This window comes from Lynx rufus, unplaced genomic scaffold (assembly GCF_022079265.1).
Source record: "Lynx rufus isolate CCGP_SWC_20201006 ecotype Redwood Valley unplaced genomic scaffold, mLynRuf1.p SCAF_10, whole genome shotgun sequence".
NCBI lineage: Eukaryota > Metazoa > Chordata > Mammalia > Carnivora > Felidae > Lynx > Lynx rufus.
Genome location: NW_025814824.1, coordinates 80,962,385 through 80,986,050, shown reverse-complemented (window position 1 = coordinate 80,986,050; position 23,666 = coordinate 80,962,385). Strand labels below are relative to the sequence as shown.

The 23,666-nt window shown below is 60.0% G+C and overlaps 1 protein-coding gene across 1 annotated transcript in view; it reads right to left on the bottom strand.

Moving 5' to 3' along the window:
* Nucleotides 1-23,666, bottom strand: part of DAB2IP (DAB2 interacting protein) — a 119,238-nt gene that overhangs the window by 9,586 nt on the left and 85,986 nt on the right. The window contains 9 exon segments of the mRNA XM_047099759.1: nt 2-704; nt 2,619-2,797; nt 4,485-4,686; nt 6,316-6,552; nt 8,785-8,929; nt 9,020-9,164; nt 12,081-12,635; nt 13,456-13,554; nt 15,127-15,280. Of these exon segments, the coding sequence (XP_046955715.1) occupies nt 2-704; nt 2,619-2,797; nt 4,485-4,686; nt 6,316-6,552; nt 8,785-8,929; nt 9,020-9,164; nt 12,081-12,635; nt 13,456-13,554; nt 15,127-15,280 (2,419 nt within the window).

Genomic DNA, 23,666 nt, shown 5'->3' with positions numbered 1-23,666 from the left:
GTGGCGGTGGGGGCGGCGGCGGCGGCTGGTCGATCCTCCGCTGGGGGCCGGCGCTGTTCTGCCGTGGCACCGTGGGCTGCCCGCCCTTCTCAGTCAGTGACACCTGCCGCCGCGCCAGCTCCCCGGGCCGCCGCGCCAGCTCCTCGGCGGCACCGCCGAAACTTCCCAGCTTGGCGGCAGCTGCCAGCTCCTCACTGTTGCTGTGGGAGCTCAGGGAGCTATGGCCCTCGGAGCCCGAGTCACCAAGGCCGCGGGGCGAAAGCGGCAGGCCCGCCGCCATCTGGTACACGGGGTTCTGGAAGGAGAGCGGCGCCAGCAACTGGGGCCGGCCGGGGGCGCCCTCGGAGGTGCCCGGCGTGGTCGGCGTCTGGCCCGCCCGCCGCACCGTGGCCAGCCCTGCCAGGCTCGCCGGGGCCGCCCGGGCCGGCCACCCGGCCACCAGCTGCGATGCCGGCGCCTGCCCGTCGGCAGTGAGGGCGTCGGGGCCCGCCGGGGAGCCAGCCTCCCCGTCCAGCGTGCGGGCATCTTGCAGGTCCACCATAGACAGGCTCTTGCCACCATTGGCCATCTGAAGATCAGGCTCGTTGGCTTCCGAGTAACTCGAGCTGCGGGCAGGTGAGGGCTGGACCCCGGAGGACCTTGTGACAAAAAACAAGTCCTTGTTTTCGGGGGTTGGAGACGGTAACCGGGTGAAATCTATCAGACTGCAGGGAGACAAGCACACACAGGGAAAGAAGGGGGAAGAGAAGAACTGTGAATGTGGCCAAGGCGGGTCCAAACCGAGCGCCCCGCCGACCTGCCAGGGCCTGGCAGCCTAAGGCAGGGCTGGGGAGGAGGGAAGACGGGGTGGGGGAGAGGAGGTGCGTGGGCTGCAAAAGTGGGAGAGGCTGGGAGCAGTGGCCCAGCTGCAAACCAAACCACGGCCCTGGCAGCCGACCCCGGCAGAAGCCCCCACGGGGACTGAGTGGCCAGGGTGGCCGTTCCTGCACAGAACCTCTACTCTAGGGGCCAGCGCTGCTAGTTCCAGGTCAGGCTGCCTGGTACGCCTGTTCCTGGCTCAGCTGCATCTTGGGACACAGAGTGCTGGCGCCTGGAGTGTTCTGGAAAACTCCCCTTAGCTAAGCCCCAACCCACAATGCAGTGGCTCTCTGCTATCCAAGGGTCCTGCACTAAGAACTCTGACTTCAAAGCCGCAAGGACCCCTGCTGCCTCTTCCCTCTCGTACCTCACCAGACTGATAACCAGAGTGGGGACCCAGTGAGGCCTCCCCCCCCCCCCCCCGCCCCACCCCGCCTCCTGCTGCCACCTTTGTCTGACTGGCAGGCGGGGGCTGGTGTTCCTGGCAAAAACAAGGACTCAGAGGAGGATCCAAAGGTGTGACTCAGGCAGGGAGGGTCTGCACCTGCAGAGGCGGAGCCGTACCCACCCCCAGTCTTCCAGCCTCTTCCCTGGCCCCTCCCCGGAAGCCCACTCCTTAGAAGGCACAATGTGGAGGGTCAGGTCGGCTGTGGAGGGAAGGCTGGGGGAGGTAAACAGGCTCTGAGCGGGCAGCGGTTTCAACAATGGGGAGCCTGGGATGGAGAGGAAGTGACAAGTCCCAACTGATGGAACTTGGGCGGGGCAGGCTGCAGCCACTCGGCTGGACACCGGCAGGCAATGGAGCTGGAGAAACCCAGACCGGCCTCAGGCTTTGGCTGTCGTGCTACACACGCAGTCAGGTCTCCTCGGAACCCACGCGCCTGGCTACCTCTTAACCAAGGTGCGTCCCCTTCCACTTGACCCGCTCTCCTTCATCTGGCAGGTTGTGTGAACGGACCCCCGGGGCTCAGCGGGAGCTGGGAAGCACCCCAGTCCTGTGTACCACACACCCTATTCTGGATGTCCGCGCCCTCGCCTGCTTACGAGCCCGCTGCCGTTGCCACCTCAGAGCAAGACCCAAGTCCCAACTCTGCTGCATAAGCCTTACTAGCCGGTCCAAGATGCCCCCTGGGAGGGCAGTGTGTGAGTGGGGCACAAACGGTTCACTACACATGCCAAGTCTTTCAAAGGAATGTCCTCATTTTGACGTTAACATCCAAGAACATTCTGCCTCCCTGTCCTCAGTCTGAGGGCGGGGCCTCGACACCTCTCCTAGTTTCTGGAGCGCCCAGCCTCAAAGCCTTGCAGAGTGACCCAGACTCCTGCTGAAAACACGTACACTTGAATGCCACTTCTGGAGATTCTGATTCAGACCCAGGAAATACCAGAAGAGGTATTTTTAACACACACCTGGGTAATCTAAAGGCATTTGGGACTAGTGATCGTTCTTCAACAGAATGTATTGTCTTTCTCCAAGCCTTTGTTTGTGCTAGTTCCCCTACATAGAATGTCTTTTCCACCCATGGAAACGTTGCTTTTCCTAAAAAGCCCAAAACACATTACCTCCTCCAAGAAGCCTTCCCTGATTTTTCCCAAATGGAGGCTCACTGCCTACAGCCTGCACAACACATTTCAAGTCTCAAGTAGCTTATCTTATAAACGTTTGTGTAGACATCCTCCTCCCCAGTGGCAACTGCAGGCAGGTTGTACCTTGTCTACATGCGCACCCCACAACAGCCGGTACGCCTGGCCTCTCTTACCCAGAGAGATCATTCTCGATCACCATCTTCTGCAGCCCGGCCGAGATGCTGCTACTGCCAGAGCCAGGAGTGGAGGCCAAGTCGTTGGTCCCCGTGAGCTGCCCACTGCCTGGGGTACTCAGTGCTGTGTGGACATCCCTCAGGATTCGAGGCAGGGGTCCCAGTTTGGATACAATGTTCTGCAAATACACAGCAAGTGGCAGGTGTGACCTGTGGGCGCCACTTGGGGAGGCCAAGTGCACTGCACCTGCTGGGGTTCAACACTGCTGAGGAGCCACTTGGAAAGGCAGGCCCTGCCCTCCCCTCCCCACCTGTCAGACCCAACAGGGCCGGGAAGGAGCTGGAAAGCCTAGGAGTCTGCAAATGAACATTTTTCCCCAGCCCCCCAGATACTTCTGGCGGTGGGGGGGTGGGGGGGTGAGAGGCCTAAAGGGAGAAATGGTGACCTAGTCCAAGCCCTCCACCTGAGAACATCCCATCTCCATGCCCCAGAGAGGGGAGCCCACGAGGAACCCCAGAACTTCCCACAGCAACACCTCCCTATCCGAGAGACTTCTGGGATGGCCCTCTGCTTATGCACCGGCCTCCGTGGTTCTGTGCAAAAAAAGTGTGAGAACTCATGCAGTCAACAGCATAGACTTGAGAGGCAAACACCTCGCTTTCAAATTCTTGCTGCACTGCCATCAGCTGTGACGGCGGCTGCCATCTCCTGTGCTTCCTGCCTGCTGGTGCAGATGTGGGTGTCAGAGGCAGGCACGGGACGCCGTAAGCGGCGGCAGTGGGAGTGACTGGTGTTGGCAGCGGTGGAGAAAGAGAGGGCCTTGGCCCCGCTGCCGTTTCCTGCCCTGTGTCTCTTGAGCCAAAGGGGAGTGGGTATCAGCGAACAGACACGACCGCAGCAACAAGACGCGGGGATTAACCCGTGTGTCCGCAACAGGGGCTAGTGAAACGTGTACTCCCGTGCGGGACAGCCTGCGGCCATCCGAGAGGCCACAGCGGCGGCGCAGCCCCTAGTGACACGGAAAGAGGACAACAGAGCCAGGTGAGAAATGCACTCTGCAGTGCTCACTTCAACACAAACAAAAACGGAAAAGAACTCTGTGCCTGCATGGGTACTTAACACACGTGCAGACATATCTAGAAAGCTACACACTGGAGTGCCCTGAGCGGTCACCTCTAGGGAATGGGACGGGAGCAAGGAGGCCTTCCATCCCTGTTCAGGCAGTAACCACGTTTGTAAAGTGGTCTCTTTAAGCCCGGGGAAGCAACAGATATTGTGGAAGCGGATCCTGACCGGACTGTTTGCGGTGTGGGCTGGGGCTGCTGGGGCGACGGTGGAACCCTGGGCCACCGAGGGCGCAGGCCAGGCGGCCGCAGCAGGATCAGACATGTCTAGGGAATCAGATTTTCAACTCATGGTCAAGGGTAATTCTGGAAAGGTCTGCAGCTTCCTGCCTGATGTGTGGAGGTGCAGCATCTTCAGTGTCTATCTTTTCACATCAGTGGCCTTAAAACCTAGAACGAGGATATTTTCAGAGAAGCAGCTAAAGATGATCACGTTTCTCACAGGTAGGGGGCACACCTTCACGCACTCAATGCTGAGTGTGGACAGCTAAAGCCCCCGTGGGCAAAGTGGGCTCCCGTGGCTGGTGCTGGTGACTGAATGGGACACTGCCCATCAAGGGAAAGGGGCTCAGGGACCCTGAGGGCAATGCTCACAGGGCCTGGCCTGGAACCTTGGGCTCTGGCACCCGGGCAGGCGAACACTTTGACCCCCACAGTTAGTCCAGAAGCAGGGGCAGCCCTGGGCTCTGCAGCCACCTCTGGCCCGGCTCTGTCCCCCCTGGAGCCCGTGGGGCCAGGCACCTGCTCCAGCTGGCTGACGGCCTCCCAGAGCAGCGAGTGCAGGCTGGAGAGCTCGCGGCCCAGGTCGATGTAGCCCTCGAAGCCGGCCGTGTTGGAGACGGTCTCGGGGTTGGAGATCTCCAGCAGGAAGCGCTGCATGTTGGTCCACTCGTGCTCCAGGAACTGGTTCATGAATGACATGTACTCCTCCTTGCTGCCAAACCTGGACAGAAAGCAGAAAGGGTAAGTGTCCCGGGGCCTGTCCAGGAGACCCCCTTTGAGTCCCCCCGCCCCCACTGTGGCTGCCTCTCCTACCACTCACTCCACCAAGCCAACACATCTGCTCTGGCTCAGGGCCCTCGTTCCCCGCTAAGGCCAGAGACCCTTTCCCAGACCTCTCCTCACAGGACCAGAATGTTCTGTGGCCCTCACTCCCCATTCACTGCTGGTCAGTCTCCTTCCCTCTTTCTTCCAAGTTTCAATGGCTTGGTGTGCAGGTGACTTTTAATGCACACTTAGCGGGTCTCTCTGCTGAGCTTTCAGGCGAGTACACCCACGGGTACCTCCCCTGTCCTCAGCCTGGCCGAGTCTGGCCGACTCAGCGCTGTCACCTCAAACCCATGCCGCGCTCCTGGGCTTCCTATCCTAAGTAGGGACACCGCTGTCCCCCAGAGAGCTCAGCCAGAAGCCTGGGGGTGGCCAGCTTCTCCCTCTTCCTCCCCACCCGGCTAGGCCTGCTGACTTTACCTTCCAATCACCCCCGACCTTAGCCGCTCCCCACCCCCCAATACTTCCACGGCGGTTTCTTCTGTGGGAGGGAACCACAGCTATGCCCTCTGCCCTGTCTCTCTGCTGCCTGCTGTGCTCTCTCCAGACCCCATTCCCCATGCTGTCAGGCTGACCAGCTCAGGACCCAGAACGGACGAGGGCCATCCTCCCTGTGGGGGACCCACTGCCCCACCTGAACTTCAAGATCCCGCTGTCCTCTTGGGTCTCGCACCCCCCTTCTCCGGGCCTGCCATGTAATGACTCGGGAATGCCACGGTGCCTCATCAAGCCAGCACACGGGCCTCCCGGGGCCTGCCCCGCCTCTGTTCCTGCTGCCTCTCAGTGAGCAGGTGACTGCCTCCCCACCTCCCCGGTCCTGACACACAGCAGGGGGCGCATCTCCTAGGAGGACAGGGCTGGGGCCCTCCTAGGAGGCCTGCGTCTCTATCACTGCTCCACTGCTTCCTGCCCTCTCTCCCTGATCAAATGTGGGTCCAGGAGGCTGGAACCAGATGTGACTCAGAGCCCAGCACAGAGAAGGCTTGCAGCACGGCTCTGTCCACACTGTGAATGAGCCCTTCCGTTTCCACCCACTCGCTCTAGGGTACAGTTGAGAACACTGAAGCGCCTTATAAGCAAAGACATTCTTCACAGCATCAAACAAGGACAGTCTGAAACAACCTGAGAGCCCAACCACGCAGGACGGGTTAAGGAAATATGGGCCATTCTCCCTTGAAGGCATGTTAGTCATTCATCGCAAAATGAGGCTTATGAATGTTAAGTACACGGGATAATCCTTATGATAAAAATGTTAGTTCAAAAAGCAGAAGGAAAAAATATCTCCTTTTCTCACCTTTGAAAATTAAGGAAACATACCCAAATGCCATGTACTTTTTGTAGGGGGAGGATGGGAGGTGGAGATCTGATTTTGAAAGAAGGGGAGGGGAAGAGCTGAGGAGGACAGGGACAGAAGCAGGGCCTGCCGTGCGGCCCCACCCCAGGGCAGACACACCCACGGCCTGTCCCCAGGGCTCCAGCGGATGCCCACGCCTGGACCCTGGCCGTCCGGGCTCACGGCACTCACTTGGCGAAGTTGGCCAGGTTCTGGGTAACCTTGGCGATGAGGGTGAGGGTGCGGGCAGTGCGGTCATCGGGGTACTCCTGCAGCAGGTTGAAGAGTGAGGGCGACATGATGGCAGGGCAGAGGAAGCGCAGAAACAGGGAGGCGCTGATGAGTCGCTCGCTGATGTCAGGCCGGCCACGGCTGCTGCACTCCTGTCGCCATGAGGCAAATACCTCTTTCAGCTCCCGTGGGAAGACACTGGAGGGACAGAGGAAGGTGGGCCAGTCATCGGGCAGGGGGCTAGGGCAAGAGGGTGCAGAGCAGGGACCTGGTGCTGGGTCTGATGGAGCCCTGGATTCCAACGCCTCCACCGTGACGGCCTGTGAGCTACTGAGCACAAGACTGCAGCACGGCAGTGAGGGCAAAGGGAGAACCTGGCCCAGGAAGCAGGGACACGGAACCCCAGGCAAGGCCGTGGGCTCTCTACAAAGGGGCCGAGAGGGGATGGGCGCAGGCACACAGGAGCCAGGTCTCGGTCCCAACGAGATTCGACGGCAATGGCCAGCTCCTGGGCCTGCCCCGGGGCTCCACCCTCTGTCCCAGACACTAGGCACGAGATCTCGGGGAGAGTGAGGAAAACACGACTGGAACAGACCACTGCCCCTTGGATGCCATCACTGGCTGCTGAGACTCACTCCCTTTGCTTGAATATTATAGGAATCAGACATTTTCAGAAGAGCTCCAAATGATCAAGATGGCAACAGGCTAATCACAGGATGAGAACACAGCTCCCGCTTTCTAGGTGGGAAGGGAAATGGAGGAAGTGACCTCCCCAGGGGGGCCCAGTGAAGGTGGGCAGGGTTGCCAGCACCCCACTGGGGGCTCTCTCTACTGGGCACCCACAGCCTGCTGCAGTCAGGCCCCACTGGCCAATCTTTATGTGGTTTTCCTATCTTTTCACCCTGACAGACATGCCTCCCACCCTGGGGCAGGCCAGGCCCCAGCACTCTTTGGACTCTATGCCTGGCTCTGCCACGGACTCAGGGTGCTCTGAGCAAGTGCCTGGCCCTCCCTGAACTTCATTCAGTCCCCTCATCCTTACACTGAGAACAAGGCCGGCCCTGCCACGTTCACAGGACCATCTCAAGTCCATCAGAAGCCTCGATCAACTCCAAAGGCTTTTGCCCAACAAGCCCAGCACCTGCTCAGCAGGCTCTCTGCAGTGAAACAACAAGAACATGCTACAGACACAGCGACAGAGGAGCAGAGGAGGACACGACCTTAAGCCCTGACCCTCAAACTGCCTGGCACAGGACTGGGCAGGGGGCAGGTGCTGAGCGATGACATCTATCAATGGCCTTGTCCAGGACAGAAAGATGCCTCCGGGCCTCGGACAAATATCAGAAAGAGGAAATGGAAAATGGCTGTCTATGGATATGTTTCCCTGTGTCCCACGCCCAGTCTGCCCTGGGAACTGGGCGGGTACCGGGTAAAAGCACAGCCCAGCCCAAGGATGGGAAGTATGTTCCCAAAGAGTTCAAGGCTGTGCCTCTACCCCAGGCCAGGGGTCATTTCTGGCCCAGCCCGAGGGGCCAGGATGGACCTAGGTGAGCACCTTGTGCAGCCCAGGGGCAGAGGGACCTGGTAGAAGGACATCCACTCTATGCGCTCTGGCTATTCCCTCTGTCCCCTTCCCAAGGCTGCTGCTAACCTAGCAGGCCTGTCTCTGCCTGTTTTTTGGGAGTAGCAAACCATTCCCGGGCCTTCCTGGGTCCAGCCCTGAGCCGGGGGAATCTGTCTGCCCCCAGGGTGCTCCAGGTACGTGCAGGAAATGGATCTGGACACAGGCACAGTCCCACTCTGATGGGATCAGGGCTGTGACAGCGGGTGCCGGGAGGGATGAGACAACCGCGTCTGATACCATGATGGGCGGTGACAGAGGGAAGCAGGCACAAGGCCTTGAAGCAGGAAGGGAGGGAGCGTGTGGAGGTGAGGTGTGGGGTGAGGGAGACCCTGCCAAAGAAAAGAGTGAGGTATGGTAGGTGCAGGAGGGTGGCACCCCTGTGGACAGCTGAGGGGTCTCACCTGAAGCTGTCCACCTGCCCCACGAGGGTACCTGAGCAGGGCCGTCGGCCTCACTCCTAGTGCTGCAGCTCCAGCATCAACGACAGTGCCCGGCACACGGACGGTGCCCGCTAAGAAGCGTGGAAATGCACTGCCGTGTCCTGCATGTGTTCTGGGATGCTCCCTTACATGCGTGAGCCCACAAAGGACCAGGACGGGGCCCGGCGGCCCATCAAGACTCCACTGGGCCAGGCAGGGTGTGTCATTGTGCCCTCCCTGTGAAACCTCTGCTCCGTCATTTAGAAGTTGGGGAAGATGGAGCCTAAGGGCCTTGCCGAGCACACGCACACGCACACTAGCACGGCGCCCAGAGTCCTGCATGCAGGAAGGGAAAGACACAGGGGTGGGGGCCCGGGCGGCACTGACCAGTAGGAGTTGATGATCTTGCAGAAGGCTAGCTCGCAGCACATCTTGAGGTTGCCCTGGTGCTCGGGGAGGTCGGCGGCCGAGCACTTGCTCGGGTCCACTTCGCAGTTCTCATCCGACTCGTACAGAGCTTTGATGAACTCACCTGGGGCCAGGAGGGCAGGGAGAGGGAGTGAGGGCCTGGCAGGCACAGTCCATGCCCTGCCCACCTGCCGGCCCCACGCCCCACCCCTACCTAGCGCATCTTGCAGGTACTTCTGGCCCACCAGCTTGAGGTACTCCTCGATGGCCTTGGTGGCCAGCGTGTTCTCCCGGAAGATAAGGTGCTCATTGTCCCCACAGCGGTCCACCTCTGACATCATCAGGTCCGTCAGGAAGTCCTGGGGAGGCAGGAGGTGAGGAGAATGGACATGAGCAGGCCTGCAAGTAGGACCCTAAGATCCCAGACCCGCTCCCCAGCCAGAAGTGCCTTCTTCTCAAGGCTGCTCCACTGCCACGCTGCTGGTGCCCACCCTGGGGGGGCTGCTGGGGGTGCGCAAAAGGCAGCCTGTGCAGGGGAGATGCCTACAGTTGGTGAGAGCTGGGTCTAGGAATAGGGAAGGCAGGCCTGGGCAAGAGCACGCAGAGCCAAGAGCCAACTGCACCATGGTCAGGTCCGCTGGACTCAAACCCTGTTCAGTCCTGACCAGGCCTGGCCAGGTCTCCCTTCCCATCACCAACAGCGCTGAAGAGGACAGACAGGCCACCCTCCCTCTGTCATACGAGCAGCTGCCACTGTCTACCCACCCGTTACTCGGAGGGGGTCTCCCACCCCAGATGACCTGTTCTATGCAGCCCCACAGTGGGGAGTTGTCCAGATGCCCTAAGGCAGTGCGCAAGGGCCCAGATGGCGAGAACACGGCCCTCAGCTTAGGTGGGAAGGCGGCCCCTCACTGCTGTGGGTCCCAGACTTTCTGGAAGGCAGCTGTGAAACTGGTGAGCCTGTGGGTCCTGTACACAGTGTCACGGGAAGACCCTGGGAGGAGCCTGAGCCCACACATGCCCTCCTGACTGCAGAGATGTGGGCAGTGTGAACCTGCCTCTCTCAGGAGCCCCTGCCTCCTCATGCCCTCGGCCAACCCTGTGACCTGGGGGAGGGAAAGAAGACAGGCAGGGAATCAGAGACCCGGGGTAGGGGGGAGGTGACGAGGCGGCAAGGAGGCCGGTGTGGGCCAGGGTTTCTGGGGCTCTGGAAATTTCTCACTCCATTATGTACAACTTTGGGCCCTCTGAAATTGAAAGTGGACCTTAGACTACAGAACTGAGTTCTACGCCCAGGAGACATACTGGCCAATGGAGAAAGGGTGGGGGCTGGGGGAGGGAGTGGCCACTGCCTCTCTGGGAACCACACAGCCTGAGGACCCCTTCCTGCCCTACAGGCAACCCAGAGAGCCCCTTTCTCTGAACACACAGAGCAGAGGCAAGTACTGCATGGAGCCTGGTGGCTCCACAGGGCTTCTAAACACCTGGGGTGGGTGCCAGGCCCAGGCTGGGATGAGTAGGAGCTCTCTTTAGAGCTAAAACCCAAAGAGGCATGGAACAGGAAAGTGACCTGCCTGAGCCCACCCAGCTATCAGGGCCGGATCTGCCTCTTGTCACATTGAAAGGAGTGGGGATGACGGGGAGAAGGCCCGGGAACCCAAGGACAGGGACTGTGAAAAGCCACAGCCCAGGAAAGCAGAGCCTGGGGAACGGGCAGGAAGGTGCTGAGATGCCTGCTCACACAAACCTCACCTTGGGACTTCGGGGCCCTTGTCAGACGCTCTGCTTCTCACCAAGAATGTCCCTTTGGTTCCCAAGTGTTCAGATAGAAGGGGCTCATAAGCACATGGCCCTAGCACATGAGTTACTTTCTATCCTTCTGCCTATTGATCCCCCAAGGCCCACTGAGGCGGCTGGAGCCTGGCTTCCAACTCCCTCCACAAAGCACCGTGAGCCCCGAGAACAAAGGTCACTGCAGATGGGAGTCGGCTTTCCAGGCTAGCCCAGCCCTTGGGGGACAAGTACTGAAGGAATAGACACAGCAGCAGAAGAGGTCTCCCTCGCTCCCTCTCTGGGGGCCAGGGACTCCCTCAGTTCACTCAGTTTCCCAGCAACCCCCAACACTGACCAGGAAATTAAGGATAGTATAGCCAGAGCCGGTCCAACCTAGTCAGGTCTGCAGCTGGGGGTGGGTAGAAGACAATGAGGCCTCCCTCCCCTCATGGAAAGCACAGTCAGGAAGTCCCTTTCCTTGAAGGACAGCATGAGTCCAACAGGCAGGGGGGCTCTGGAGGCCTGAAGAGGGCCACAGACTTCCGGGAACAGATAAGAGGATAAGGGGCCCTAATGGAGTCATGTGCCTGGGTCCCCAGCCTGTGTCACCCCTGTCCTGAGACTGTGAGGGCTCAGGACCCTGACACACGGCGGTCCCTCGTCTCCATCACAGGCTACTTGGTCCTCAAACCACACCATGTCCAGAGGGCAGAGGCCCAGTTCCTTCTTTCTTGTCTTAAATGTAGGTAAGAGATTCATCTTTTATTCTCCTAGGACACAGGCCAGCATGCAAGGCCTTCTGCAATGCCCAGTCCTTCTCCACTGCATCCCCTTCAGGCAGCTCCCACCAGGAGGGGACGGGGGGGGGGGAGCCTTCCTGAAGGAGCCTGTCTCCAGAACTAGGTGGGAGGGACCGAAGCATGGCCTGGAAGATAAAAAGAGGGGGGCAGAAGCCCTCCAGGAGGGCTTGCCCAGATGGCTACGGGACAATCCCTGTTCTGGAGGCCATGGGACCGGGGATGGCTGTCACCACAGCCGGCTGGTTGCTGCGTGGAGGCAATACACTGCGCTCTGTGTGTGAGTCTGTGTGTCTGACGTGTGAGGGCTGCGACAGGTGGTCACTTGTGGGGATGTCAACTGAACTCTGTCTCACTGGACGTGTGTCTGGGAGAGGCTGGATCCCCTCAAGCCTTAGACGCCAGCCCTTGGGTGCAGCGGGAAGGTTCCTAAAACCCACTTCCTCACTGTAAGCCACAACCCCACCCGTCGGCTCCATATGTGTGCCAACGATCAGCTCCAACCACGAGGAGGAACAAGAACCCCCCCGGCAACTCTATGACACAACTCTTGGGTTTAGGGAGCCCACCTGGCTGCGACGGGTGCTTCTGTTAGAGCTGAAATCACGGACTCAGACACGGGGGCAGCAGATAACCTAGTGCGCATCCCAGGCCTCTGCACGGGGCCACACAGCGTGGGGGACCCACCTGCGCCCACACACGCACCTTCACCTTGCCCGTGCTCTGCAGGATGTGCACCAGGGCTGATGCCATCTCCTCCTTGGTCTTGGCGCTGAGGATGGGCTCGAGCGCTGCACAGAGCCCCAGGTAGTGGTTGGTGATGTGCTCGGCAAACTCCTTGTACATCTCCATGGGCAGGATGGTGACGGTCTGGTAGCGAGCCTTGATGCGGATCATGGGCCCGGGGCCCTTGCCGCCCTTGGGGTTGGGCGTCACCACCGGGTACCACTTCTCCACGAACTGCCGCCCAGCCACCGAGGCGGCAGGCAGGCTCACCAGGCCCAGGTAACTGTTGCGCTCCTTCTTCTTCTTCTTGTCAGTCTCCCGGTACAGGTGGACGGTGACGGTGCGCAGAGGGGGCAGGTTGTGGAACTCAAAGTGCTCGCCCCAGAAGACATTGTCCGTCTTGAGCTTGCCCGTGGTGCGGGCGTAGAGCACGTCGTCCAGGCACAGCTCACACAGATACTTCTTCTTGGCCGGCAGGTCCTTGGCCTCAATCACCCACAGCTTTAGGATGTGCTCCACACGCCGGCTGTTGTCCTGCACGTGCACAAAGGGGCCTCGGTCACCAGGGGCGCAGGGAGAGCTTTCAGACACAGGAGGGGCCCAAGCCCGACACAGGACAGGGGTGAGGCAGGGACAGCTCGGAGCCTGGCGGACAAGGGGCTGGATCCCTGCTCTGTCTTGTACGAGCCCACTGACCTTAGGCACATGACTTAACCTAAGCCTTGGTTCCCTCTCCTGTGAAACAGGAATGAAACAGAGTAACAGATCGAGTAGGAGGTTCGCACAATGCCTGGCACATAGCAGGTGACTGTGCCATTTACCAGCTCTTCTGGAGTTTGCTGGTCTGTAACGTCACTTAGGAGGTGACCACTGCTAAGGCCCCTTCCGTAGTGAGGTCATGGTGACCAGGGCTCAGCCCAGCCCCAAAGGCAGCCACAGAAGCAGATGATTATAGGAGGGGATCCAGGGACCTGACGGGGGCGGCTTGGGGGCACACCTGCCTAGGTCAGTGGTGCTCCCCTGAAGGGGACAGATGTCTAAGCTGGAACTGGATGCGTAGGGAATCAGCCTGGGGAAAGGGGGACATCCAGGCAGCAGAATGCCAGCACTCAAGTCCCCAACAGCCCAATGCTCAGTTCTCTGGCCCAGCCTCTTTAGCATGTGGCTCGAGTCAGTCTGGCCAACTGGAGCTCCTCCCTCAGAGCCCGGCACCTACTGCTCACCTGGGTGCTGCCTCCACCCCCCATCACAGCCCACATCGGAGATCCCTGCCTCTCCCCTCCTGTCAGCGTCTAGGTCCACTCTGGGTCCAGCCTCAGTCCACCCTACTTGGGCACTGGGGACACAGGCTTACCTTGTTGGGGTGTACTGCTCGCCGAAGGTTCTCCATCCACTTATCCCGCTCGGCTGCCGATCGGCAGGAGAAGCACTTGCTTCCTGATGACGTGGTCACCTGTGAGAGACAGGCAGGACCGTGTCACAGGGGAGGGGAACACAGTAAGGCTGGTACGATGGAAGACCTCTGGGCCCTGGGCGGGTGGACTATGGCCACCAGGCCTGAGCCACAGCCACAGGGCAGCTCACCCAATGACCACGTTTGCAGGTGACCCAAGGTCCCAGAGCAAGTCAACAGCAGGACAGCGGAGCCCTGCGCCAGTCGGTGCCTGGTCCCCACTCCCCACCCCTGCCTCAGCGTCCCCGTCCACAGGAGAGCATCTTTCTGGCTCCAACCTCACTCTCCCAGAGATGGGGAGAGAAGGTGTGGGCCCCCTGCCCGGGTCAGAGGGCAATGCTCAACTCGGACCTCCCCCCTACAGGTAAAGCCACAGGCACCGAGAAGACAGATACAAAGGATCACCTCAGTCCTTAGCGGCTACCTCTGACAGTTCTCTTTAGCCAAGCGGCTAAGCTTGGTCACAGAAACTTAACATTTGGGGGACAACACTGGAGAAATAAAAACTGCACTGTCTAGATGTGCTGGGCCCTGGGGTCCTCCTGTCTGAAACCCTTACCCTCCTCCCCAGACTCCTGCTCCTCCTTCAGTCCCATCCAGGTCAGGGGGCCCGACCCAAACTGCTCCCACTCTGTTCCTGCTGTCCCCTGCTGTCTCGGCTTTGTGGGGGAAACCAGACTCCTCACCCGGCTGTTCAGGCACCCCCTGCTGTGGACAAGCGGGCAGGCACCATCTTCAGCCTGTCCCAGGCAAAGAAGTCAGAGCCCGGCCGGTCCAGGCGTCTTGAGCCAGAAACGGCCCCAGAGGCCCAGGGCGTGGGGCAGGTGTGCCAGGCACCACTCCGCCTCTTCCCCGGGGCCAGGGGGGACCCGGAGGTTGTCCCTGAGTAGCTGATTTCCATCACCAGGCGAATTCATTCCTCTATCAGAGAGCTCCCCTAATTATGCAAGACAGTTGGGGGTGGGAAGCTTCCCAGAAACAGAGGTGGGAAGAGAATATGAATAATTGGAGAAGCAATTAGGAACTCCCAGGAACACCTGCAACATTAGCTACCATGGTCTTGGTTTGGCCTCAGGCTTTTGTGTGGCTGCTGACATCGTGCTGCCCACTCTGGGCCTCAGATTCCCCATCTACGGTGAGGGGGCCCTGCACAGGTTGGGTGGCTGTCCCCCTGCTCTCAAACTTGGGTCACAGAAAGCTAGGGCAGGAAAGGTTCTGGTTCTCATTATGCAGAAGGGGAGACAGGCCCAAAAAAGGGGTACTCTCTCTTACCCCACATTGCATTTGAGGGGTTTCTAAGGAGGAGTAGGCAGGCTCTGGGGGCTTAAGGCTATGCAGGCCTTCACTCCCTTCACCCACTGGGGCCTCATGCCCTTGCACATGGGAGACAGTGCCGGGCCGCATACAAAGAGCCCACGGAGCGGGAACAGAGCCCCCCATTTCCCAGCTCCACCCGGTCTCTTAGGAGCCAAAAGCGTTGGGCAGATTCCAGCCTGGCCCCAAAGAGCCTGGCCTTCACCGAGGCCACAGAGCGACACCAGCGCCCCACCCTGCTCCTGCAGTGGGACCCACCTCGAAGCAGTAGTCCTGGCCCAGGATGCTGCTGTGCACCGGCTTGATGACCACCTCCTCCTCCATGCTGAGGTCCAGCGCCTCTACCGCGCTGCTGGGGCTGAGCAGGGACTCGTGGGAGCGAGACTCCTTCAGCCTGGGCATCAGATGGGACCTGGGGGTGGGCGGTTCTTGTGTCAGGCCCAGCCTGCTGCTCCCCTCCCTTCCCCCTTCCCCGGGGGGCCTGCCCAGACCTCCCAGCTGGAGGCAGTCACTCCTCCCGGGAAGGGGGCACCACAGCGCTGGAGTCACAGACACCCGCCAGGCCCTCTTGCCCACGGCGGGACTCCGGGAGAGTGGCTCAGCCTAAGGGAGCAGGTGCCGGAGGATCAGGCCACCACTCAGGAGCCGAATGTCAGCACCGAGTGCTGGGGTAGGGTCCTGGCCTTGGAGACCCACGGGACCCACGCAACCTTCTCTACCTCCTCTTCTCGGCCCTGGTCTCCCTCCAAGACCAAAGTAGTCACCCATTTGTCTAGAAAGTCACTGTCAACAAAGCTCTTTCTCACACATCATCCCACTCCCCCCACCAGTCCCACTCAGGGCAGGAGAGCCACGGGGACATCCGCTGCTCCCACCTTACAGAGGAGGACCTGGGGCTCAAACGGGAAAGAATACCACAGTCTCCGCACAGCACCTGAGACACTGAGACTCAGACAGGGTCCATGTCCCGGAGCTTGGGGGCCCAGGCCAGGCTCAGCGGGCTCGACACAGGCACAAAGAGCAGAGATAGTTGACATCATCTGGTGCCCAGAAAGAGCCCAGACTAGGACGGACTCTGACAGACCCGGCCTTGGACCTGGGCCCACTGCTCACTTGCTGTTCCCCTCTCTGAGCCTCAGTTTCCTCAGTACATCACATGGAAGGTACCTCAGATGGCACCCGCACCAGGGCTTGGTAGAGTCCTTCCGAGAGGCGAATGTCCCTTCCAGAGCCAACGGCACACGGCAGTGTCCCACCAAAGCCCCCTCCCACAGCTGTGGCCTTAGGACCAGCAGGCCTGCTAAGCCCTTCCTGGCATGGAAGCCAGGCAGGTCTTGCCCCTACCCCTATCCACAGCGCAAACCCCTGGGGGGCTTGGCCCACCCAGACCTCCTTCCCCCAGCACCCTCTGCCTCTCAGCTCCTGGCCTCCAACGGCTCAAAGCTCAAGCCACCATTCTCTCCCTGTCTCGCCAAAGACCCTACCTCAGGACAGGAAGGTCCGGCAGAATCACCAAACACTTCCTGCGGAGCACAAACCCGGTAGCCCGTATCTCCGTGACCACTGGAGGTAAGCCACTGGGGTAAGCCCGCTATGTGGGGGCTCAGGAATTCAGAGATGAGCTGGACGGATCCTGCCCAGAGGCCCCACAGGCTGCGAGAGGCCACCGTCCACACCCCAGACTCGAGGTGCCCATGGCAACAGACCTCTCTAAGATGGGAGTTCTGTGCTAGGCACTGCAGAGGAGTCAGAGCCAGAACTGGGACCCCAGCCCACAGGGACCCCACAGCCTGACCCAAGAGGCCCAGTCAGCCCCGCCCCCCCCATGCCACCCCCTCTCCCCGTGCCTAGAATGAAGCTGGCAAAGGGCAAGGCTCAGGTCCCTCAAGCTGAACTGACGCATTCAGGTAGGACTCCTGAGAGCTTGAGGGGAGTGGCCGGACCAGAGGGAAGCTGTGAGGCAGGCTGAGGTCAGGTTAGAGCCCAGCCAAACCCTCACTCACGTGTGGAACTCGGTGAGGCCCGAGCCTTTCGGCACGCCAGCGACACCACCTCTGCTCCTCCAGCTCTCTCTCTCTGGAGGCAGCCCTCACAAACCTGCACCGTGGACACCACCCCACTCAGTTCTGGGTGCTAACAGAGCTCCCCAGGCCCTGCTCCAGTGGCCTATTCACCCCCATCATAGCACTGACCTAGGCAGGGGGTGGGCTTGTAGTCCCCACAGCTGCAAGATTCTACCTCGGGCCGCCCCCCACGCAAGGCAAACTCCAGGCCTCCCTCCCAGGATAGGGCTTCATACCCCAGTGCAAGAGATGCCCGGCCCCAGGTGCTGGAAAAGCCACCCTGCCTAGGAAGGGCTGGGAACCACAGCACCCTAGGCTTGCTGTCCAGGGCTTAAAACCCAGCTGGCAGGCTGGGACCGGGCTGTTTTCCGGCCCAGCCTGGAAATCCCTGCCGGGTAAGGATGCTGGGAAGGCAGAGTAGGGACCCAGGATGTACAGAGGGAGGAGCTGGTGTCTTAGGGGGCTAGGGCCCCCTCTCGCCTGAACAAGGTGGCTGGGGAGAGGAAAGGGAGGTATGGTTCAGTAGACTGGCTCTGCGCAGGGAGAGCCAAAGCGGCCCTGGGTCTACAGCCCAGGAGCCCAGCAGGCCCAGCCCAGACCCCAAGCAGCCAGATCCTGGAGCCCACGGCTGCACAGCCCTCCTCTTTCTTCCCTACCACCCGGTTCCATAATCACACCCCAGCGGGCCCAGGCCTCCCTGGGAAGGTTCCTGGCTGAACAGAGGGCTACGGGAAACTAACAGTAAAGGCATCCTGACTGTAGCTGGGCAGCTGTGACCCTCCCAACCTCCTGTGGGCTTCTCCAGGCTGGGGGACCCAGAACAGAGGCCGAACCCCTTGCACCCGAGTTCACTGGGAGGGGGAGTGGGGGCAGCTACTCCAAGGTCTGGCAGGCTATTTCTGCACCGTCTAGAGGGCCAAGCTCTAACTGCTGGCCTGTGGGATGGGGGCAGGGCCAGTGGGCCTGTGCTCCCTGATTCCCATGCAGACACGTATCCTTCCCGCTCGGCCTGGAGTCCGCCCGTTCCTCCTCTCTTCCCCACAAGGCTCCTGGCGAGAGAGAAAGGGGCACATGAGGTCCAGAGGGAGTTGTTCTTCTGTGACCCTGGTGGGTAAAATGTCCTGGCAGAGGTGAGTGTGCCCCTGGTGGTGGCTATAAGATGACCAGGTTTCGGGAAGGGAGAGTGGTCACTTGGTCACTTCCTCAACCCAAGAGGATCACCAAACGGCCTAAGAACCACCTCCTCCAGGAAACCAGCCTTCACCCAGGCCCACAGGACCCCCAAATACCCCCACACCAGCCCACCCCATCAATTACTCAAAGCAGGCCTTTACCACACCATTCTTTTGCTTCGTGTCAGCACTGGTAGGCCAGCATCTTGCTTACCTACAGCCTCTGCCTTCCCAGGCTGGGCAAAAGGTTCAATAAGGCAAGGAGGGAGGGTGGAGGGCACCGCAGACTTCCCAGGCCCTAAGGGGGCAGCAAGTAGGCACGGACTCCCTACCCAGGAAGCTCAGGAAAAGGAGGTGATCAGGTGCTGGCCGCTGCCTCGCTCCCACTCTACTCCCAGGAGAGAAGGGCTCCACCCACAGGTACTTGCTTTTTCACTCTTCGCAGGGTGCTCAGCTGCTCACTTTGGCATCCTTTTTACCAGGAATATTCATCTACTCATTTCCCAGAAAGGTAAGGGGTTCAGGAAGCAGCAGTTACCTGATGTGTCCAAAGCCCTTGCTAGAATGGGGCCCTGGTTGCTCTGGGAGCCCTGCCCACGGCTGCCTCATGTGGTGTGGGGGCTCTGGGGCCTGATGCCATTGTACACAGGGTCTCTGTGTCCCCCAACCCCTGCATCAGGTCCCTTCCTGTCACTCCCACTGCATGGCCTCCTCCTGTGCCCAGATCTGTGACCTCCTGTGGTCCCTGGAGACCAGAACCACCACACCAAGCAGGGCCAAAGGCCTTCCCATGTCTGCAGCCCAGGAGCGAGCTCATTCTCACAACAACCCTGCCGGGCACGCCACATGTCTACACTGGGCTCCATGCACCCGGCCCTCCTCACCAGGGCAGAGCTGGCACCCCTGGGCTGTGCCCACAGGAAATGTCATACATATCCCTTTGATGAATCCTCACAAGGCCGAGAGACAGATACTGAGTTCGCCCCTACTTTACAGGGGAGAAACGAGCCTGCTCGAGAGGGCAGCCCCTCTCCACACCTCACCCCCCTGGGGCCACTTCTTTATCCGAAAGAGGAGGGTGTTATTTCAAACAGAAATCAATAGTAATGAACATGCACTTAAAAGGTGCTGTAAAGAGGATTTTTCAGGGAGAGCCATCTCTCGGGCCTTGGAGTCCAGAAGACGGGGTTTCTGGTTAGGACTGCATGGGATTCAATGCCAGCCCCGCTAGCCAGGGCCCATCTGCCTGTTCCACCTCACCCTGGGCTGCTCTTCTCGACTCCCACAGGCAGGCCTCCAGGCATATGCTGTCCCCTCATCCTAGCCGACCTTCAACTCTCGGCATCAGTGCACCCTCCTCTGTGAAGCCTTTCCGGACTCCTCAGAGACAGCAACCTTGTACGTGGTCCCAGAGCCTGAAAGTCATCAGGCTATGCTGGGAAGGTCTCTTGTGACCCTCTTTCTGCCTGGCAGGGGGCTCCTAGTAGATAGGGCGGGGTCTGGCTCAGCACCAAGGCTCAGGGCCCTCGAGTTCCCAGACCAAAGTCCCAGTATCCCAGCAGCCAAGGTCAGCTAAGCTCCGGTAAGGAGGAGGAGTCAGCTGGGATGAGGACAATCCTCCCTAGTGACAAAGATGAACCCAGCTTTGGTCATCAGGGCAGCTGCCTGCTCACCCAGTACCTCTGAGAAATGCCCCTGCTCTGGCTTTGTCCAGGTATGGGGGGCTCCCTCCACGTCTCCCAAGACCAGGGGTCACTGTACCCTCCATGGCTGCACCCCCCTCCCCACTGTCCCATCCCTCCGAGACATCCCTGAGTCCTAGACACAACTGATTCTCTAGACTCTAAACAGACCCAGGGGATTAGAAGCCCTGGATCCCCTCCCCAACCAAGCCCAGTTGCTCGGCCCTTTACCTCCATAGCATGGAATCCTCATACTTCCTGGCAAGGGGATGGTGCCATGGTTCCCAGACCATCGATGAGACAGCCAAGGACACAGGGTAGGGAGACCTGCCCTGGACTCCTCTGCTCCAGAGAGCTATCTCGGCCAGGGCCCGGGGGGCAGTGCGGGAAGGCCTCCCTACTGGCCGCCTCCACCTAGACCACAGCGGCAGCCTTCTGCTGGACAGGCCCCTCTGCCGTGCCCTCACAGCCCAAAGAGAATCAAGCCACAGTGCTCCAAGCTGGTGTTGAGCCCTCCCTGAGACGCCCCTCACATCACACCCAGACAAGTGACCTAGACTCTCCTCCCCAGCTGGTCCCTGCCCTGCCCTGAACCCCTTCCCCCTCAGGGCCTTCGCCAGTACAGTTTCCAGAAGCCCCTACCGCCTCTCCCTGCACCCCTCTGCCTGCCGAAATCCTTGTTTCTCGGCTGTCAAAGCCCAGCCCGAATGCGGCCACCATCACTGTGCCGCTCCAGTCTCCCCGGGCAGATAAGGGCTCACACCCAGGCCACGTGGCCAAGCCCCGTGCCACACCACTTGCCCACCTGTCTCCTCACCTAGCTGTCAGGACAACCACCAGGACTGAGGTACCGCACCCCAGAAAGACAGGGTGAGTGAGACTCGAGCGAGCCAAGTGAGACTCGAGCCCCGTCCGGCAGAGTCTAAGGCTGGCTCCATCGGTGCCCCCATCCCTTCTCCATCACCCCCAGGCTGCCGAGCAGCCAAAGGCCACGGGCAGCCGACCTGCTCACCATGACCCACTCATTCCAGGTCCAAGAGGAAGAGCCAGGGGGGCTGGCGAGGGTGGGGCAGCCCCTGCCCAGGAAATGGGCGAGGGAGCCACTGTTGGGGATACAGCCAGGCCCCACAGCAGCTCATTGTGAGGGCTGGGGAGCAGAAACAAGAGGACATTGTCCCAGCTCCTGGGCCACTGCCTTATCTGATAGCCTTCCAGCCAGCCCACGAGCTGTTTTTCAACTCCAGCCTTTTTTTCTCTTCAAAGGTTACTGACACAGAAGTTTAGCAAATTCCCCATTATTTCAAGGAGGGAGGAGACCCACAAACAAAAACTTGCGATAATTAAAAAGCCCTATCTGACACAGGGAGGACGTTCTCACCTACTATGGGGTGTGGGAGGGGGAAGGGGGGGTGCGCGGGGAGCTGAGAGGTTGTATAGCCTGGAAAATGAGAGGCTCAGAATCTCCTTCCAAATCTCAAAAGGGCAGAGAGAGCTGCCCTGCATGCCCCCACCAGAGGGCAAAGCCGGGCCCAGGAGAAGTCAATCGCAGCTCAGGCACAGCTGACCCCAAATGGGTCAAGCTGGTTTGGTTTTGGAGGAGTGAGCACCCTGTCTGTGGGAGTGTGCAAGCAGGAGCTGGGAGCCCCTTTAGACATGCTGCAGAGGGAATGCCTGCGCTGCTAGAGGGCTGCTGGGTAACAGGCCAGGTGCACAGGTAGGCAGTGGAGTAAGCCCCAGGGGCAGACACACACATACCCTCCCCACCCACAGCTGGGAACAGGGAGGTGGGCAGGAGGGCCTGGTGTCACCAGTGCCCAGCCATTCCTCAAAAACCACTCAGCCTTGATCATTTGTAAGTCATTCAACTCTCCAGGCCTCGGTTTCCCCATCTGTAAGTGGGGAGAGTGACATACATTCTTTACAGGACTGTTGTAAGGATCAAGTAGGAGTGCAGGGGAGGGGCGCCCGGGGGGCTCAATGGGTTAAGTGTCCGACTTCGGTTCAGGTCATGATCTTGCGGTTCATGGGTTCGAGCCCCACACTGGGCCCTGTGCTGACAGCTCAGCCTGGAGCCTGCTTGGGATTCTGTGTCTCCCTCTCTCTCTGCCCATCCCCCACTCACTCTGTCTGTCTGTCTGTCTGTCTCTCTCTCAAAAATAAACCTTAAAAAAAAAGATAGTGCAGGGGAGAGGCTCCAGAAAGCAGGGGTAAATAAATGCCAGCCGCTCATGACAGTTTCAGTCCTTCTGTCTGCTCTACACACTTGCCTCAGTAGGAACAGGGGGGCAGCTGTGAGCAAGGCCAAAGCTTCCGGGGTGGGTGATGCTGCTGACATTTGGGGTGATAAGGACCCCTCAGGTCATTCTCTGTTCCTTTCCTCTGACCACTCAAGTCCCTTGCTTTCTCCATGCCTCAAGTCTTCCCCATCTGCAAAACGGGGACAAATTACATCTCCCCAAATGCTCTGGGATGCCTCAAAAAAAAAAAAAAAAAAAAAAGCTCTTAATTTCCTGAAAGAAAGGAAAGGGTGGTCAGTATACCCTGCCGAGGGGGCCACTTTAGCCCCTTTGCCCGTGACTCCTGAGCATAGCGTTCCCCGACCCAATGTCCCACTCATGCTTGTGTGGTCCCCTGCCACTGCCCACGGCCACAACCAGGCCTGGAGGGGGTAAAAGTCCTGGCCAAGGTTGGTCTCAATGGAGGAGGTGCCCACCTGAGGGCTGGCAGGACCTGTGGACTCTGGAGTCATGTCAGAACATGCCAGGAGGTCCAGGGAGCTGTGCTGGAAGCCTCTGCCCACAGCGGAAGGAGCCCGGTGCTGGAGCGCAGTCAGGGGGAGGACACCGCGTCCTGGGACACAAACAGGGCCGCACCCCACCAGGAACATCCAGCAGAGCTCTCTCTCCCCAGGCCCAGCCCTGCCCCTCCGGCCTGGGAACTCACTGCTGAGAAGGCCAGTGCTCACTCTGGCCCAGCTGGGGCCCCAGGGGAGGGGAGAAGAATGCAGCTGCCTGGTGGCTCCCATGGCCCAGGGGAGACAGAGCCTGTCCTTAAAAGGCAGGCAGGCAGGCTGCCTGCCCTGCCTGGGAAGCCTTCCTGGGATGACAGAGCCTGGAGGCACGGCCCCTCTCAGCCCAGCATTCTGTCAGTCCAAGGCAAGGAGGGGGCAGTCCTAGCAGTCACTAGATCTGGTGTGACCCTATCTGAGGGCTACACTGAGCCCTGGGTTGGCCGGTGCCCGGTCTCCAGCCTTCACCCTACCCCTGCAGCCCGTGCCTCCCCTCATACTGCAGGGCTGAGCTGGCAAAGGAGGGTCCACACCCTGACTACCAGGACAGGAGGATCGGACGGCTCATCACATGCTATGGCTACGGTGCAGTCCGAGGCCTGGCTCCCAGGAAGTGCCCCAGAGATGCCGATTTAATGATCGACACTGTGGCCACGTGCACTTAACAACCACTTAAGCACCTACTATGTGCCCAGCTGTGTGACAAGTATTCCTGCCAAGACGATGGCCTTCTCCCAACATGGCCCCGCACAAAAAGCAGACGGGGGGAGCCGGCACTCAAATAGGTCCGCAGAGCCCCAGCTCATGGAGTGACCTTTCCCATGCATACCCCGGTAAATCCAAGGACTTGATGAAGGAAGCTTTAAGACACCAGAGGCAACAGGCTAGGGATGTGGAGTGGCTTGGGCGGGTCACAGGGTCCAGAAGTGAGAGCTGGGATCCTAACGGCCACATCGCCCTCAGCTGGACAGTCCTGGTACCTACGTGATGCTGGGCCAGGCCCTCACTGAGAGGGAGACAGGAGGGCGGGGAACCTGGCCTGGGGGGCCTGGGCTCCTGTCCGCCCTTAACCTGCCTGTGACCTTGGGCCCCC